The sequence below is a fragment of the Engystomops pustulosus genome, chromosome 3, assembly GCF_040894005.1.
Source record: "Engystomops pustulosus chromosome 3, aEngPut4.maternal, whole genome shotgun sequence".
Lineage (NCBI taxonomy): Eukaryota > Metazoa > Chordata > Amphibia > Anura > Leptodactylidae > Engystomops > Engystomops pustulosus.
This window is the reverse complement of record NC_092413.1, coordinates 16,946,562-16,966,347: the sequence shown is the minus strand read 5'-3', so window position 1 is coordinate 16,966,347 and position 19,786 is coordinate 16,946,562. Positions and strand designations below refer to the sequence as shown.

Here is a 19,786-nt window from a genome sequence, read left to right as displayed (position 1 = left end):
GCCGAATGTCCCATAATCTTTTCTTCGAGAAACTTTTAACGTACAATGTATTCCATTCACTCGTAAAATGAAACATATTTTATTATTCCAGATATTGAGATTTCCCATCATGATTGTTTGTGTTAATAGGACACATTATGACTACCCCCAGCTAATAATGCTTTACCTTTACACTTTTTAAATATTTATTATATGCAATTTAGATTTTAATGTTTAGTTTTGTTTTTGTTTTTTTGCCCAAAACCTTCACACTTGAGGCCAGACTGATATCGGTCAGGAATTTCACATGATGATTTTTTTGTGATAACCTTACATGCCAATAGTTTCACAGAGTGAGGGAGAGGGCGTAATAACTGCGCAGATCCAACTAGCAAAAAACGGTGAGAACATTTCATTGTTATTTTTGGGGATTTTTTTGTTCCATTTCGAAGCAGATCGTTGGATAATCTGGGTCCATCAAAAACACAGCAAAAAAGGTGTGAGCTGATCATGTATAAAGCTTATCTGGTTTACATGTCATATATTATCTTGTGCACTTGACATACCATACATCTATCTTTAGATTTCTTCTTCGGGTGGCTGGCTGGGTGTCCTTGGTCGATGACCGGTCCTGTCTACTCTTCAATGACTTCACTCCTCAAGTCATTTTTAATAGTTATTATAATTTTTTTTTGCAAATTCTCCTTTGATCTAAACCACCCATGTTGGCAGGATGGAGAAGCTGTATGGAAAGACCGTCCACTATGGACTCAGTATGGCTGGCCAGCCAAAGACAGAAATAAATTCAGAAAATACTACAAAACCTGCAGACAAGCCCTGTAGAAAATCTCATGTGTAACCTAATTATAATGGAGAACGTTTATAAAAAAAAAATTTATTGGAGGATTTCATTGCAATTAGATGGTTGTAAAAATATATCTATGTGATACACATGTAGTTGAATGACTGGTTTGGACCGGCAGAAGTAGTTTTTTACATTTTCAACATAGAAAATAATGCAAGACCCAAAACAGAAGGGACGATGTCCAGATGTCTGGATCTATGCTGTAGCTTTACATAGTTCTCTACAGTCTCCTTTACGAGGCACCATGGACATTCAGTATTTTGAGATATTTGGGTTCCTTGATTTACTTCTCAGAATGAGCAATAGGGGGCAGCATGGCAGGGGCAGGAAACCAGAACATGTGTCTGGGTGCAGGGTATTGGGTGCCACTAAGACTCTGTGCCTCGGGGTAGTTAAATATATATGGTTACGGCACAATCTAAAAGAAGAAGAAACTCTAGGTATATGAAGGATAAAAGTTACAAGAATTATAAATTAGACATGTTCCTAATATTTACAGGGATTTCACAAAGTATAATTTTTATTTTAGTAGACTACATAAATGACTGGTGGGTTGTTGCCCCCGGAATCAATTCCAAACCTTAGAATGTGGAAGTTTTGGCCCAGGTCAACCACAAAGTCCACTTTTATCTGTTCCAATCATCTGAAAAGGTTTTATGTGAACCTTTTTAGTTCAATGGGGCAATCAAAAATTATTCTACGACGCGTGACTATTCCCTTACTTTGACGTGTGAGTGTATCCTAAGGGTCAACAGTGGATTGAGAAGGAAGCGGAAATATGATACTTGTATTCCACTTCTTCCTTTGGCTCAGAATTCAGATGGCCTTTAGGGTTTCTTTCTTTACAATCCCCCTATTACCACTGTAGTTGTATATGTGCATGTCCATGTATAAATCTACCTTCTGTTTGGCTGGTTTCTGTATGGTGACAGAGCGTGTATTGTCATGACAGTCTGTCTTGTCTCCATTGTGAATATTCTCATGAACAAATTTGTAACTCTTTAGCGTGGAAAGTCTAGTAGCGTCTCCGTAGAATGATTTGCAGCTAGCGATGCCAATAAGGCCCATAGAGAGACAATACACTGAAGATACCAGCGCCTCGAGGGCTTGGACCTCACACTGAAGCGGCTCTGTGTTCTCCTGCCTCTATTTAGTCAGCATCTCTGTCATCAATCCTAAATATTACATCTTACAAACCCCATAACAGAAGGAAGCATGGAGCCGCTGTGCTCAGTAGGCTGGCGGCAGTCGTGTGCTCCTTGTAGGCAGCGTCAAACAGATTTTGCTCAAAAAAGGAGAATAAAATCTTCCAGTATAGAGGAAGTATGAGTCAAATCCACAGATGACTCTCATCATCTTCAGGAGGTTAATAATTACAGAAGAAAGCGATGCCATGTTTGTGTTCTCAGGATGCAGGTAGTGATTTGTTAGCACTCCATAAAGTTCCCTTGTGCAGCCAGAAGTCTGCTGTGCAGGCTCGGTGCAGCTGCCTGCTATGCATGATTAACCTCTGCTCAGCTTTACACAGAAATCTTTTGTCCTTACGTACACAAAGCAAATTATTTTAGAAAGCCACTAAGCACAATTAAAGACAAAATTCAGCTGGATTGGGGGACAACCAAATAGTGGCCTACACAGCCACCATTGTGTCTCCTGAGGTTCTTGGTTGCAGATCCTCCTCAAACTCCAACTTAGTTGATTTATTGGTTTCTTGGTCAGGAATTATAGCTTATTTTTTAGATTTATACTGATTAAATAATGGAACTATCCATCCATTTATAGATTAGGTAGAAGTATTCTCATTTTCCAGCACCAGATCTAATCCAATTTCTTTTCCGATTTGCTTCCGTCGAAGGGATGTTGGTGAAATTGTCCTTACAATTGGTATTTAACCCACTCTAGTCCTCGAAAACATAGATTTTTTTTTAAAGAAAGGTCCTATGTAGAGATAACAACTAGAAATAGCAACTTGGTGTTCCCCTGGCCAATCATGGCCATGGCTAGTTGTTCAGTGGGTCCATTTGCCTGATTGGCTCTTCGGCCACCAATACAGCAACATATCTAGGTCAGAAGGGCTGAACTTGAACATCGTTGCGCTCATCTCTAGTCCTAGTCATTTCTGCAGTCTTTTTCACCTAGGACCCTGTAAATAAGATGGCGGCTGATGGCTGGTTCAAGCAGCAACATCGTTGTTTAGTAAATTATTTATTAAATTATTTTATATTGTTCCCTTATAAAGAATGGCTGGACCATTATACAACCTCTTGTGTCACCCCCTCATCCTCATAGTCTGTAAGCTCTTGTGAGCAGGGCCCTCACTCCTATTGTTCCATATGACTGTTTGTTCTTTGTAGTGTAATATAGTTGTATATGTCCCCTATGATTTGTAAAGCGCTACGTAATTTGATGGCGCTATATAAATAAAGATTATTATTATTATTATTATTATTATTTTGCTAAATTTCTACAATTTTCTTTTTTTAAATTAGGGTTAGAATAAGCGTTAGGGTTCACCCTAACCCTAATGCTAACCCTAACCATGATGCAAAAAAAATTGTAGAAAATTAACTGGTTATAAACCAGGAAAATCAGTTTAAATTGTTGCGATTTGGACCCAAACGGAATCTTTTGAAAAATTGTGTAGAATCTTCAAGGAATCCAATATTGAAGCAATAGGAGGAGTACAGAAAGTAGTCACACCCTAGAGCTATTGTTTGGATGGAGCCGAAGGCCCCAGTGTTCGAGATGACACATGGGAGGTGGTAGACTAAGGGGATTGGTTTGGAGTAGTTTTTCTTGCGTAGTTCATGCATCATTATATGTATGTAGAGTTGAATTTGCCTCTGAAGGCAAATTCCTCCTACAATGTGTAAACTTGATTACATCTTCATACCTAGTGGCAGCGGTGAGCCTTTTTGAATGTACCGGATACCCCTAGTAGGCTATGGGCACGCTAATACGGCCATGCACATGAGCCCTTACCATAACCACAGTAGGACCATGTCCACTTAGCATGTCAGCCTCTGCTATATCTCTAGTTGAAGTCTTTTGACCGGCTCAGTGGAATGGCCTATATCACCGTACAACAGCCCTAATAAGCATCAACACTCATTCACTCGCCTGAGAACATAATGAATGCAAATGCTTGTTCCCGAACCTGTTGCATTAAGTAACGTGTTCTGTTTTCATTGCTGTAACTTTTTAAACCCCCGGCTCCTTCCTGATGTAATTATTAGTCGCATCCAGATAACACTAAGAGCTGCAGGCACTTACACTCACCCAGGCCCATAACACGTGAGTGTAGGTTACATGAAACGCACAGCAGTAAGGTGGGAGGGAGGGTTTTGGACAGAAAACGCAACCCAGTACTTTACTTAAAGCGGTCGGTTTTATGAAATAAAACTGCGGAGAATTGTTATCAAGTAATAAAAGGAACCATTTATTACCTGATAAATCTCCCAATGCTCCAGCGTTTCCTCCTCTGATCCTTGTAAATCCGCTGTCATTCCACATGATTGCTGCCCCAGTCACGGTCATGTGATGCAGAGGAGGACAGTGATTGGCCGTGGAGTTTATATATGTCTCTACTGCTTATCATTGCATCTGGAAAGACATGTAGGGACTACCAGATCATAGGTGTTGTAGAGACGCTGGATTTAACAGGTAAGGAAAGACATTTCCCGCAGCTAGTTTTATTTGTATATTTAACCCCGCGTTGAGTTTGCTGTACGAAACTCCCCCTCCCACCTAACCTGTCAAAGGGGTTGTCCACTTTCAACAAAAAAAATTATATTGTTTTTGTAAAAGAAAACGTATACAATTTTCCAATATACTTTCTGTTTCAAGTCCTTACTGTTTTCTAGATCTCTGCTTGCTGTCATTTTCCAGGAAGTTTAATTGTTTACTTTGTGTGGATAAAAAAAACTATCCCTGGTCATGTGATGTCACACAGGTGCATGGCTCGTTATATATATCATGTGGTCATGTGATGTCACACAGGTGCATGGCTCGTTATATATATCACTGGTCATGTGATGTCACACAGGTGCACAGCTCGTTATATATATCACTGGTCATGTGATGTCACACAGGTGCGCGGCTCGTTATATATATCACTGGTCATGTGATGTCACACAGGTGCACGGCTCGTTATATATATCACTGCTCATGTGATGTCACACAGGTGCACGGCTCGTTATATATATATCACTGCTCATGTGATGTCACACAGGTGCACGGCTCGTTATATATATCACTGCTCATGTGATGTCACACATGTGCACGGCTCGTTATATATATCACTGGTCATGTGATGTCACACAGGTGCACGGCTCGTTATATATGTCACTGGTCATGCGGTGTCAAGCAGGTGCACAGCTCGTTATATATATCACTGGTCATGTGATGTCACACAGGTGCACAGCTCGTTATATATATCACTGGTCATGTGATGTCACACAGGTGCACGGCTCGTTATATCTATCACTAGTCATGTGATGTCACACAGATACGCGTCTCGTTACAACACACAGCTGTGATTACTCTGTGATAATAACGAGCCGTGCACCTGTGTGACCATCACATGACCATGGACAGATCTCTATCCACTGGAGGTAAATATAGAAGCTTTCTACAGAAAGAAAGTATATTGGAAAAGTTACACACTTTTCATTACACAAATAATATCAAGTATTTGTTGAATGTGGACAACCCCTTTAAGGATACTTGTTATCCATCACCCTTAAAATTATAAATGGCGCAGATGAGCACGATCCATTATACCAGAGGGGGGGAGGACACGTCATGTCATCCCTTTATGAGCAGGAGTCAGTGTCGGACTGGCCCACCAGAGTACCAGAGGATCCTCCGGTGGGCCCCCAGAGGTGCATCAGAAAACATAATTTGAAGTCTGATAGAGAATATTTCCTGGGGGATAATGATAAGTGGGCCCCCAGATTGATTTCTCTGGTGGGCCTAAGGAAACCCAGTCCGACACTGCGGGAGTGTTTACATTCACACACATCATGCTTGTTGTAAGCTGGTTTGCATGTAACTGTAACTTTTTACAAAAGTTTATTGATGCCCGTTTTTTTTTATTTTTTAACTGGTATTTGTTAAACAAAAACGGCAACAAACCCAATTCCCTTACAGAGGACGTGGTCACTGGAAGCATCGAGTGCCTACAGTACTGTAACACAGAACCTTATGTGTGCGGCCTTTTAGGCTTTGCTTTTATCTGATTAACTACAGCAAGTGTGACCCTGTGTGACTCGGGCCTCTTTTTGTAATGACGTGCACATTTTGCCTAATTTTGTAGGTATTTTGTTTTGTAGAGATTAGTCTTATTAAGACACAATACATCAGATAGAAGCAAAGCAACTCATATTCCCGTCTGAAAAGCAAGACAAATTGTAGTGTTCAGGTAAAGTGGTTTCCCCTCACTGACTCCTCAGTGTCATTTCAGTAACATAGCTCGGCTGAGTAGTTGCAGTCTGCCCACAGAGGGCACTTTCAGGATGATTACCTGTGTATTCGGGGGGTTATTTAGGGTTTTACACTTTGTGAAAGTCTACTACAGAAAGTAAGAGCTTTCCTTACAGATACTTAGTCACTCAAGACCTCCTTGGAGACTTACAGCCATTGACACACCACTAGGGTATTCTGGGAAATATGCAAATTTGTGAATAAGGAAAGCATTGCCTCTTAGCTATCTTGTAAGGCAGCACCCTACAGAACAGCTTAGACAATCCCCCTAGTAAAAGTCACACCATCTAAAAAGCAGGATCAAGATTGTAAACCAAGCACACTTACATGCAGGTGAGTACCCGCTCTGGGAGGATCTACTCTTAATTTATATTAAGGCTCCATAGCAGTTAATAGAAATTGGAGCCCCTCAGACTCATTTGCATAATTTTTAAAGCGACTTTTTAGTACAAACAAGGGCATAGGAAGCTAAAATAAGAGCGGATTCTGCCAGAGGGGCCCTACATCAATATGTCAGTGTACTTGGTTTACAATACTTCATCCTGGTGGTAAATTCCCTTTAAAGCCCACACAGAAAGGCCCGTTTACACTGCAGCACATAAATCGCATTTGTCAAAAAAAAAATGTTAGTATTAAATTTTGTGCAAAATTGATTTATCATAGGTGGAATTGCATCTAGATAAATCTTGCAGCTTTTTAGCCACATTTTTTTTTAATGGTGTAATTTTTTTGCGCAACCCGCACCTATGTGTTACTTATGCTCGGTTGGGTGTATTTTTGTGCTGTGCTTCTGATGCGTTTATTTTTGTGCTTTTTTTGTGACCTTTTTTTGGTGCATTTCAATAATAACTCAAGTGCCAACATCTGGGAGCAGGTGAAAAACTTAGGACTAGGGCGCACACCTGTCTTCTTGGAGATTAGGGTATAGAGATGGCATCTGACACTTGGATATTCGGGGTGGGATTTGTGTGTGCGTGGGTGATGTTTAGGTGCTAGGGATGATGATTTACACGGATAATATAAATTAAGAAGATGTCATCTATTTTATCATGAAGTTTCCTTTTATACATATCAGTTGCACATCTCCCCCATTTTTGTGCGGAAAATTAGCTGTGTCTTACAGGACCATTTATGTGGTTTTTTTAACACTCATGTTTCTGCACTGAATTTTTAAAATCCGCAGCATCTTAGCTGTTAATTTGGATTTTCAGTGCAGATTTCACCTCATTCAATGAAAATGGTGGATTAAGCTGAAATATGTGCAACCGATATACACAACATATATACATACAGCATATACACACATACATACAGTATTATATAAATCCATGCATCATTTCTACCACATTTGTATACACACATACATACATATGATACCATATACAGTATATACACAGCACACCCAATGCACACCCATTACCCTGGTACCGGGGCCCCCTGACACTGCGGGCCTCATAGGAGCTGCTACGGCTACTGTTGGTATAGTTATGCCCCTGGTGGAAAATTTTAACATTTATAAAGCTGGTCTTTAGAGGTGCAGTGTAAGGTGGTACCCACATTTTACGGGGATATACAGAACAGGCCCACCATGGCTAAAAAGATGCAGAATAGAAAGACTGAATTATCACCAGCACCTTTCAAGTTGTGGGAGTGTCACACAGCTCTGGTCGGTGCGTGAATCACAAACTGTACTGAGCACAGTGCATAGGTCAGGGCTCTGTGCATTATTAATGACTGTGGTCAGTCTCTGAAACAAGACATTGCACAGTCCATGATTTACACACTGACTATAGCAGTCTCTCAAAGCCCTTAAAGGGGTTGTTTTAAGTATCTAAAAGTATCCCCCATTCACTGGGTAAGGGATTAGTGTGGGTTTGACTTCTGGAGCTCCTAGCTCTCCAAAGAAAGGGGATCCCGTTCTCAATAGCGTTAGTGACCGAAATAGCCGAGCACAGCACATGGGACAACCATCTATGGCGGCTAATCTGCTGCGAGTACATCCAGTGGGAGCCTTAGGGTGAAGACACACATGGCGTTTTTGGGCCGTTTTTACTAAGTGCGTTTTCAGATCGTTAAAAACGCATGCGTTAAAAAACGCATCCGTTTTTTAAAAACGCATGCGTTTTGTCCGTTTTTCATTGCGCAATTTCGGAAAAACGGACAAAAACGCATGTGAAAATTATACATTTTGCAGCAATTTTGCAACAATCGCTTTAAAAACGTGCTGTGCCACCTCCTTGCCGATTCATGTTTTGTGCAATTCTTGACCAATGAAATGATATAGATCTGTAGTATTGTCTGCACAATGACTTGAGGGGAACTTTAGATGTTTGGGTGTGAGCGCCATTTACATAAAACCCTGTTTTTTTAAGGGAGAATCTGTCTAACACCTGATACCAATGGGTGTTGTAAACACGAGGCTCGGCACTGGGTGGCAGGAGCCTTGCCAAGCCCCCGACAGCTTTCTTATCTGAACAGGAGATGTGTTTCCACCTGTGCAGATGTCCCTTCTACACACACTACTTCAGTTTGGTGAAATGCAAATATTGGGGATTGGGGCAGGAGCTGCTTTTCTTAAGATGCAAAAAAGATGCACGACAAGGAAATCAGTGAGAGAACAACAACGGCGGCTGCTGCTTCTTTTTTTTTTTTTTGCATTTGAATAAAACTTAATATTTGATTAAACATATTCATTTGCAAAGATAGCCAGCGCCTTCATAACCCGGGGGCAGGCGTACAGGTGCAGATTAGTGTGGGCAGCGGAGAAGCTCCCGCACAAAAGACTTACCACACAATGTCATTAGTACAAACAGTGTGTACACAGACGTGTGGGGGACATCTGAAGGCACACATTAACCCCTTGTATGATACATGTATGATATACACACATTATTACATCAGTCAAGCTATACGAACCGTATTCAGTACATGCAACATGTACGCCACTCAGTACATACTTTGTGGTGTGAAAACAGGCTTATGGATAAATCCTAAGATTAAATTTGGTATATTATTATCATATTGTCAATATCAAGATGACCTTATTATTCTCTGCCCCAGACTCTAAAATCTGACTTAAAGGGGTTGTACAGGATTAAGAGGGTATAAAAATAACAAAGTGCCTATACTCCCCCTTTCCTATGTTTCAGTTCCGCGTGATGGTGTCCTTCAAGTCTGGCTGATGTGTCTACACAGAGACTCAGCTGTGACATCACATCGACAGACCCTATACAGCATTCAACTGCTGCTGTAGCGGGTGAGAGATGATGAAATTCTATGGGAGGGATATATGTACGCCAGCGTAGGTCATGGTCCGGCTTGGGATAGAATTACGCTATAACCTGTGCCAACTCTGTGTGCCAACTCTGCTGCAGATCACGCCCCCTCCACTTCCCTCCACACCCACTTGGGTGGCACCAGAAATTTCACCTATTTCAGGGGTACAAGCCCTAAGAAATCTGCCACTATAAGTATACAAAGTATCTAGCTATGTTCAGTATTCCAATTGTTTCCAAAGGGCCCAACAAACTTAGTGTAACCTTTAGACTGGTCCATTGCAGGGAGCTGAAATAACAATGATCATATCTTAAAACATTACATGGTGTCGTTCCACAGTTATTTTTCATAGAAATTGTTTTTGTAGATGTTCCCACATGTCCTCAGTTACCATCTAACCAGTACTGACGGTATCACAGTGTGTAGGCAGTATAGAATGGTAACTCCCAGTTGTCAATTTATTTACACATGTTCAGGAGGGATAACTTTGGAATGGCTCAGTGCAGAAACTTACATGTGTGTAGCAGAACTGTGTGTGCATTTATGTGTAGCAGAACTGTGTGTGTTAGTAGTGGAACTGTGTGCATGTGTATATAGTAGGGCTGTGTGTGTGTATGTAGCAGGACTGTATGTTTGTGTATGTAGCAGAACTGTACGTGTATGTAGCAGGACTGTATGTCTGTGTATGTAGCAGAACTGTGTATGTGTGCATGTTAGTAGTGGAATTGTGTGCATGTATATGTAGCAGGGCTGTGTGTGTGTAGCAGAACTATATGTGTGTGCATGTGTATGTAGCAGGACTGTATGTGTGTGCATGTGTATGTAGCAGGACTGTATGTGTGTGCATGTGTATGTAGCAGGACTGTATGTGTGTGCATGTGTATGTAGCAGGACTGTATGTGTGTGCATGTATATGTAGCAGGGCTGTGTGTGTGTGTGTAGCAGAACTATATGTGTGTGCATGTGTATGTAGCAGAACTGTATGTGTTTGTATGTAGCAGAATTGTGTGTGTGTGCATGTTACTAGTGGAATTGTGTGCATGTATATGTATCAGGGCTGTGTGAGTGTATGTAGCAGAACTATATGTGTGTGCATGTGTATGTAGCAGGACTGTGCGTGTGCATTTGTGTGTAGCAGAGCGGGTTTGTGTGCATGTAGCAATTACCTGATGTTTGATTGTCAGACTTTGTGGTTTCAATTACTAACCCTCAGATTCATCCTCTATATCTCTATAGAAGTCTGAACCTGTGTGGTCAGCCCGGTGCCGGGTTATGTGAGCCCAGCCTGGCACACCCTGCCCGCAGAGGGCATACACGATAATAGCCACTAATATTTACAGTCATGCATTACACCCGTGGGCCAGATAAAGGCCCGGCATCTGTCCGTCCTCGCCCAGCGTCTTCCATCCACCTTTGTGTTGCTGTTGTTTAGTTAAGGCTACATTGTACTTTGTAAACACACAACACAAGACTCGGGTTGTTTGAACACTGCCTTAGGTTCAGCTGCAGTACACCGTTTCTCTGATCTTTTATGTTCCTGAGCAGATGTCTTTCATTAATTTATGGATTTATCATCTTTTGCTTTTTTTTTTTTTTTTTACACCTGGCAGCTGGCTCAAGTTTCAGCAGTTATTGTCTATTTTGCATTGCACATAGAATTGAATATCATCTGTCTTCACAAAGCTAAGGCTACGCCGAGAATCCAGGCAGCAGACAGTGTGAACTTCTGGGCTGGAGATTGTTTGAACATCTAGTGCACTTACCCCCCCCCCCCCCCATCTCCTTAATATTTATTTGTGCTCATTTTCTTTCCTGGCCTTGAATGGGGCTTAGCTCGTGTTCGGTACAGCTGTATGTTTACTGAATCTATTCCATCATGACTCATTGTGCGTGTGTAAGTATCCTGGAAACAGCCAGGGCTTTCTTGGAAGAACAGTTGGGTTTTCAGTGCAAGTCACTTAAAAGGGAAGCTCACCAATTGGTCACTTATACAATATTTACTAAACAGCGTCTTGCTCCGTAAGAAGGCATCGCGCTGGATTTTATTGGCAAGTCAGTAGGAAATACACCAGAAGTGCATTAAAGAGATGAGAAAGAGAGAAGGCAACAGGTCACAGGATTATCAGACGGGAATGAAACATTCTACAGAAGAAGAAGAAGATAGATAGATATGAGATAGATAGATAGATATGAGATAGATAGATAGATATATATGAGATAGATAGATAGATAAATATGAGATAGAGAGATAGATATGAGAAAGATAGATATTAGATAGATAGATAATGAGATAGATAATGGACAGATAGATGGATTATGGATATGTTATGGATTGAAGGATGATTTTAGATTGATAGGAATATACATAGATGTATAATTTAGGTAGAAGATGATAGATAGATATTAGATAGATAGATAGACGTGACATACATAGATATTAGATAGATAGGAAGATACATATATCATATGTCGAATGTTTCTTTGCAATGATGGATAGATAGATATTAGACAGGCAGGAAGATAGCTATAAGATAGAATATACATAGATATATAATTATATAGGTAGACGATAGATAATAGAGATGAGATGGATAATAGATAGGTAGAAGAGAGATATGAGATAGATAGAAGATAGCTACATACATAGATACATAGATATATACTAGATAGTTGGGAAGATACATAGATAGATCTTATCAGATGTAGAATGTTGTAAATAGATTATATAAAATAGAAATATACGAGATAAATAGATGTGATATTGAGTTGCTTTTTACTTGCAATATCAAAAACTGTATCAAAACTAAATACTTTTTTAATGCAGTTTTACTAAACACTTTAACTGTATTATAGAATGTGGTATAATTCTATAATATTATAACTGTAATATGTTATGTGATATTTTATAACCGTGTAATGTGTAAGGGCTGATGTTAGTTTAGGATGTATGGTAATTGAATTATTATTGTGACACCCGCACTGGTAATGTTTGGCAGTCCCTGGTGTAGTAAAAGGTCTGACGTTATTTATGGTTTCGTTTTGTGGCTCAAAAAACTTCTACTATTGTAATGGTTATTATATATGAGGGCACATTTATCAAACGCTGTTCTATGCCTGTGTCTGCCCAATCTGCCACGAGCCACACCAACCTTGTGTGGAGATGGCAAAGGGGGCAAATGGGCACAAATCCAGGCTGTGTGCCAGTTTTCAGGTGTACAAGCCCTGATAATTGTGGCCCATAATTGTTAGAGATAGATACATAAAAGGGGGTGTATCACCTGATGTAAACCCCATATAATGCAAACCTCACCCCCTGGCACTTTCCGGATCCATAAATACCCCCCTCCGTGGGCGCAATATCAAGCGGCATGGGTCTGCCAAAGAACTGTGCTGTAGACTACCCCCAAATATGGCGCAGACTATAGCGAGTGCACGGGTGGCAACACACATTGCATGGCCCAGCACCCCCCTCTCTGGCCTAACGGCAAAAAGGGCAGGGTAGTTACAATTCCCACTTCTGCGCCAGTAATTGTGACTAAATCATGGCTGTGATAAATCCTTGCCATAGGTAGATATGAGATAGATAATTATTAGATAATAGATATGATATTGATAAATATACATGATAGAGATAGCTAAGGGAAAATATAGATAGCTATGGGATAGATAAATACATATAAGAAAGATATATATGAGATAAATTGCTACATAGATAGAAAGGAAGATAGATAGATAGATAGATAGATAGATGATAGATAGATAGATAGATAGATAGATAGATAGATAGATAGATAGATAGGAGATAGATAGGAGATAGATAATAGATAGATAGATAGATGTGCGATAGATAGATGTGAGATAGATAATAGATAGATAGATGTGAGATACATAGATGATAGATATGAGATAGATAGATAGATAAAAAAAGAAAGTCCACAGCAGCACAGTGTCACATAAAAACCCCTGAGAAGGGGGGGGTGCAAAGACTCACCAGTCCTGGTAGGAGACTCGCATGTACAAAATATCAAAAATTGAGGCAGCACTCCCAAATAAAGTGAAAAAATGGAAGGGTTTATTCACAAACCGGCGACGTTTCGGTGTTTATCACCTTTTTGAAAAAGGTGATAAACACCGAAACGTCGCCGGTTTGTGAATAAACCCTTCCATTTTTTCACTTTATTTGGGAGTGCTGCCTCAATTTTTGATATTTTGTAGATAGATAGATAGATATGAGATAGATAGATATGAGATAGATAGATAGATAGATATGAGATAGATAGATAGATAGATATGAGATACATAGATGATAGATAGATAGATAGATAGATGTGAGATACATAGATAGATAGATAGTTATGAGATAGATAGATAGATAGATAGATGTGAGATACATAGATAGATAGATAGTTATGAGATAGATAGATAGATAGATATGAGATAGATAGATAGATAGATAGATAGATAGATGTGAGATACATAGATGATAGATAGATGTGAGATACATAGATAGATAGATAGATATGAGATAGATAGATAGATAGATAGATGTGAGATATATAGATGATAGATAGATGTGAGATACATAGATGATAGATAGATGTGAGATACATAGATAGATAGATAGATAGATATGAGATAGATAGATAGATGTGAGATACATAGATGATAGATAGATATGAGATAGATAGATATGAGATAGATAGATATGAGATAGATAGATAGATAGATATGAGATAGATAGATAGATATGAGATAGATAGATAAATATGAAGGAGATAGATAGATAGATAGATAGACACGAGAGATAGATATTACATAGATATAAGATAGATATTACAAAGATAGGAAGAAAGATAGATACATAGATTTGATATAACAAATAGACAGATATTAGATTAGTAGATAGATAGTTCTTGTTTAAGTCCCCCTTCCAGTTAGTGGTGTTCCAAAAGGAAAAACAATAAACGTAGGATGGAGGGAAATGAAAGTTTGTCACAGAAAAGCTGCTCTGGATGGGGGGGGGGTACTTTGAAACTAAAAAATAAAATAAATAATTTGATAAACAGAAGTAGATATTGTTAGGTATCATGATCAATGTTCCCATCACACTGGTCACGACATGATACACACTTAGCTACTTCTGTATGATAAAACCTTCTCCGCTATTGTAGACTTTAACACAACAGTTTTCTCATCTGGTTTCTCCGCACACTGATACATGCAGACACAAGATGTAATTCATCCAGAAGTTTTGACTTTCCTGAAAGTCTTATCTGCTGCGTTAGGTGACAGCTTGCTGCAGTTATTTCATTTATGCATTTTGACAGATGGCACTGGAGAGTCTAATGCACTTTTAGACTTCTCTATCAGTCTAATGGAGGTAACTGAAGGTTCTCGCAATTCTTCTCTTGGCACAAGAAGTATGTCAGCGAAATTACCGCTCTCTGTAATGATTAAACCTCCGAGGCAAAACTGCTAGAAGTTTATCTCAGGGGCTACGTATTTATACTATTTGTGTGATATAGTAATTGTGCATTGTAGTATAGGTAGATGTGATAGATAGGAGATAGAGAGGGGAGAGAGGGATAGATATGACATAGATGAATAGAGGATAGATATAAGAGATAGATAAGAGAGATATCAGAAACACGTAAATATGATAGATGATAGATAGATAGATAGATAGATATGAGATAGATAGATAGATATGAGATAGATATGACAGAGATAGATAGAGGAGAGATATAATAGAGAGGGATGAGATTGTTAGATAAGAGATAGATATGTATCAGAGGTGGATAGATATGGGATAGATTGGTAGATATGGGATGGATAGAAATGAGATGAATGGATAGATAGGAAATAAAATAGATATAGAGATAGATAAGAGATAGATATGTATCAGAGATGGATAGATATGGGGTAGATAGTTTGCTCTGTTGTGTAATAAGGTCCTGATACAAGTCTCCACATCATCATATACATCTTACAGAGATCTGACATCTTCACTTTCTCCTCGGAGTTAAGAGATCATTTCTTTTTCCTTGCATCTTCTTTAAGTTCTTACAAGGAAGCAGTGATTGCGCTGGGGATGAAGACTTAATTGACCTTGGGGGGGCCACATTGATTTTCTCCACATGCATCTTCATTTCTGATAAATTATAAAGCCATTAATTTGCAGAGGAAATGGCAGGGCCCAGCCTGCGGCACAGATGTGTCCTAAGCAGACAGGCTTACAGCGCTCACAGTAATGCCAAGAAGTGCTGGAGGAAAATTAGTAGGCCTAAAGTGTTATGGTTATCCCACCCTCCTCCGGGAACTGTTTTGGTTGCTTTTATGTGGCAATTATATAGATTGTAGGGTTTCTGAACTATTAAGCAGGTGGCCATCTACTATACATATGGATGGACGGACAGATGGAAATATAGACAAATAGAAAGATAGATAAACGAGAGATATTTTTTAGACAGATATTAGATATTTAAATAGATAACAGATACATATATTTTACATATATTATGGTTCAATGATTTTTTTTAGATAGAGAGATAGATATATATGAGATAGATAGATAGATATGAGATAGATAGATATGAGATAGATAGATAGATAGATAGATAGGAGATAGATATGAGATAGATAGATAGATAGATATGAGATAGATAGATAGATATGAGATAGATAGATAGATATGAGATAGATAGATATGATATAGATATGAGATAGATATGAGATAGATAGATATGAGATAGATAGATATGAGATAGATAGATATGAGATAGATAGATAGATAGGAGATAGATATGAGATAGATAGATATGAGATAGATAGATAGATATGAGATAGATAGATAGATATGAGATAGATAGATATGATATGATATAGATATGAGATAGATATGAGATAGATAGATATGATATAGATAGATAGATATGAGATAGATAGATAGATAGATATGAGATAGATAGGAGATAGATAGATAGATATGAGATAGATAGATATGATATGATATAGATATGAGATAGATATGAGATAGATAGATATGATATAGATAGATAGATATGAGATAGATAGATAGATAGATATGAGATAGATAGGAGATAGATAGATAGATATGAGATAGATAGATATATATGAGATAGATACAGGTGAATCCATAAGATTGAAGGATAAGGATCAGCCTACGGAGGGGTCCACAGTGCTCCGTCAAGTAACTTGTACCTTATATTGTTTGTATTATTCCCAGTGTCATTAGTGTTTTCTTGTGGAACATAAGGTTTTTTTACTACTATATTGTGTGTTGAATGGGGCATTTCCGGATCTCACATCTTCTATCCTCTGTGATATGTATATAATGTACAACCAAGAAATATTGTATAATACCTGATTAAACCTTGTCATGTATCTAGCACACAGATACCAGCCCCTAGTGCTTCTGTATATATCGCTCTATCATGTTTTTCTGTCTTTGTTGTGTATTTTACACTTTTTCCTTGACTAGCACAATTCTACATGCAGGAAGGCCTGTCTCCAAATCACTTGAAAAAAGCCAAACTCATGTTTTTTTACACGCGTTACCCAAGCTCCAACATGCTGAAGACCTACTTCTCCGATGTAAAGGTAAGTCTTCTCTCTCTATATACATATACCGGTATATATATATATATATATATATATATATATATATATATATATATATACATCAATGTCTGTCTATGCTGGGGAACGTGTCCAAGGGCAGATGTATGGGGGGGGGGGGGGCTTTATATAAGTTATGAAATAATAAAATATATTGTAATTGGAGAGATTTGGTTACTGCCTGGGGAATATAGGGCAAGAAGTTATTATCTTTTAATACTGTTTTAACACTGAATTCTGGTTTGTGCCAATATGATTTTATACTAAACCCATTTGCAATCACTGAAGGCTTTTCCGAGCTTACAGGCCAAATCCACAATTGGTTAACATTTTGACCCAGATTTATAAAACAGTCCTGCATCTCTATATTAATCCTGTACTATCCCCCCCCCCCCCCCCTCGTTTATCATATTATGTATGACTTTACTATCTGATCTGATATCTCAACACGTAGGTAAGTGCATCATATTCCATGTGGCATGATACGAGAAAATAAGACATATGATACCTGTATAGGATGGGTCATGCTCGATTTAGGCCTCAGATAAGAGTGGCGCCGTTTCTGAAAGTATTAATTTTACCATATTAAAACTATCTAGATGTTTCTTATTCAATTGGAGCGGAGTTATTTGTTGGACCTGTGTAGTATTTTCCTAGTGTAGTAAGGAATAAGTTTTTTTCTGTAAACGGATTACATGTATTTGTTGTATACATTATAAAAATGTCATAATGTTTGCCATTTCCATGGATTTACATACTGTGGCGCCACCTGGTGTTCACAGAGTATGGCCATGTGCTCAGACTTGTGGTGGACACACATTCTCAGTCATTCTCCCACAGCTTAATTACTGTAAATAAATATTTGCCCTGCTTGTCAGGACAGGAGCACAGCCTCTGCAGTACATTGATCTATAACTAAGAAGAATCATTTAGAAGGGGAAGTAATAAGGCTAATAATACTTAATACTTATTCGTCGTACTAAAATAGTCTTCTCTCTTATACATCCTAGTACTGCAGAAGCTGTGCTCCTTTCCTGACAAGCAGGGCAAATATCTATTTCTATTGGAAGTCAATGCATTTGGGGAGGGGGAAGGAGCAGATTCTATCTAAAACCTGTCCTCAGTATGTTATTAACGTTAAAACTATATGGCAACAATATAATAAGACAAAGATTAATATTTAGTGATAAGTAGAGAGGGATGAGAATACTTCAACACATTTCCCACGCCCATTAATGTCTTCTTAGTGTATACAGTGTTCCTGGGTGCAGTGTATATGGGTGGTGGGTGCATTGCAAACTGATATACATCAAACATATGATGTATACATTACTGTTACCAGAAAGTAGAACTATGTTGAAACTTTATATAATACTTCAATTTTTATTTATTTTTTTATTTAGTCCATTATTTAAGTTATAGAATAATAAATAATACAGATTTTATATTTATTCAATATATGAGATGGATAAACATTACAATAAAATGTTTTAATATTTATATATTTCTTATTATAATTTTACATCCTTTTAATTATAAGACCCTCTTTGCCTCCCATTAATATTCTCCCAGAGTCATTAATTGTAAACAGAAGTCCCGTTCGCTTCCAGTTTAGTTTCCTCTTTCCCATGCGCCTTATACATTGTTACGGCATATGTTTTACGAGTCGGGCGCAGTTTCATCTTCAACGTATCAAAAAAGACATTGTTACCCTCCTAAGTGATAATCATGTGATAAAATCCGAGGGCGGCCCGCACAGATTACAGCGGGAACGGCTCGTCTAATTGTCTCGTCTGCGCTGCTTTCCCATACTTCTGCTTACATAAGCAAACTGCTGCGTGTCACTCTCCCTTTCTAAAGAAAACACTACATTGACATCCCCCCCCCCCCTTGCACTTGCCGGGGAAAAAAAACAAAAGTGTTGATTGTCTCTTATTTACAACTTAATTTGTTGTTGATGTCGTCTACACAGAAGCATAAGGAAGATGAACAAAGTGACAGATTCAGGGCACATTATTCAAATGAGGCGATGACTCCCAGCTGCCTCCATCTACACAATATTAGACCCGCCTATTTACTTGCTTTTTTTTTTTTTTTGTTTTGTTTTGTTTTTTAGGAAATCTTAACACAGGGAATTATCTACTCGCATTGACTCGAAATTGCGTTAATAATTTTTGAATTGGGTCCATAGATTGACACAATGTTATCTTATAGCCACAGTAACATTGAGTTGGTTTGATTATTGGTGTTTTCCCTCCTGACGTACAGGTCTCAGTTCACACCTGCGTTTCGGAATGTTCCGATCCACCTCCCGTTATGAAATCACTGGAAAAATAGCGCAGCGGCCAACGTCGTTTTTCCACTATTAATAACGGAAGATGAATTGAAGATAATCATCCATATATTGAGGTCAATCAGGAGGGAAGGTGAACAGAAAACTTTCCGTTTATCTTCTGATTTCAGTTTCCAGAGAATGTAACGAAAATCCCAATGCAAGTGTGAACTGAGCCTATGGATCATTCACATCCAGGCTCCCTTTCCTAT

General features: G+C 38.7%; 1 protein-coding gene across 6 annotated transcripts in view; it reads left to right on the top strand.

Annotated features, from left to right (window-relative positions):
- Positions 1 to 19,786, top strand: part of PROX1 (prospero homeobox 1) — a 75,135-nt gene that overhangs the window by 20,131 nt on the left and 35,218 nt on the right. For all 6 annotated transcript variants that reach the window (XM_072140139.1, XM_072140141.1, XM_072140140.1 and 3 more), the window contains one exon: positions 17,119 to 17,224. In XM_072140139.1, the coding sequence (XP_071996240.1) occupies positions 17,119 to 17,224 (106 nt within the window). The remainder of the gene's footprint in view (positions 1 to 17,118; positions 17,225 to 19,786) is intronic.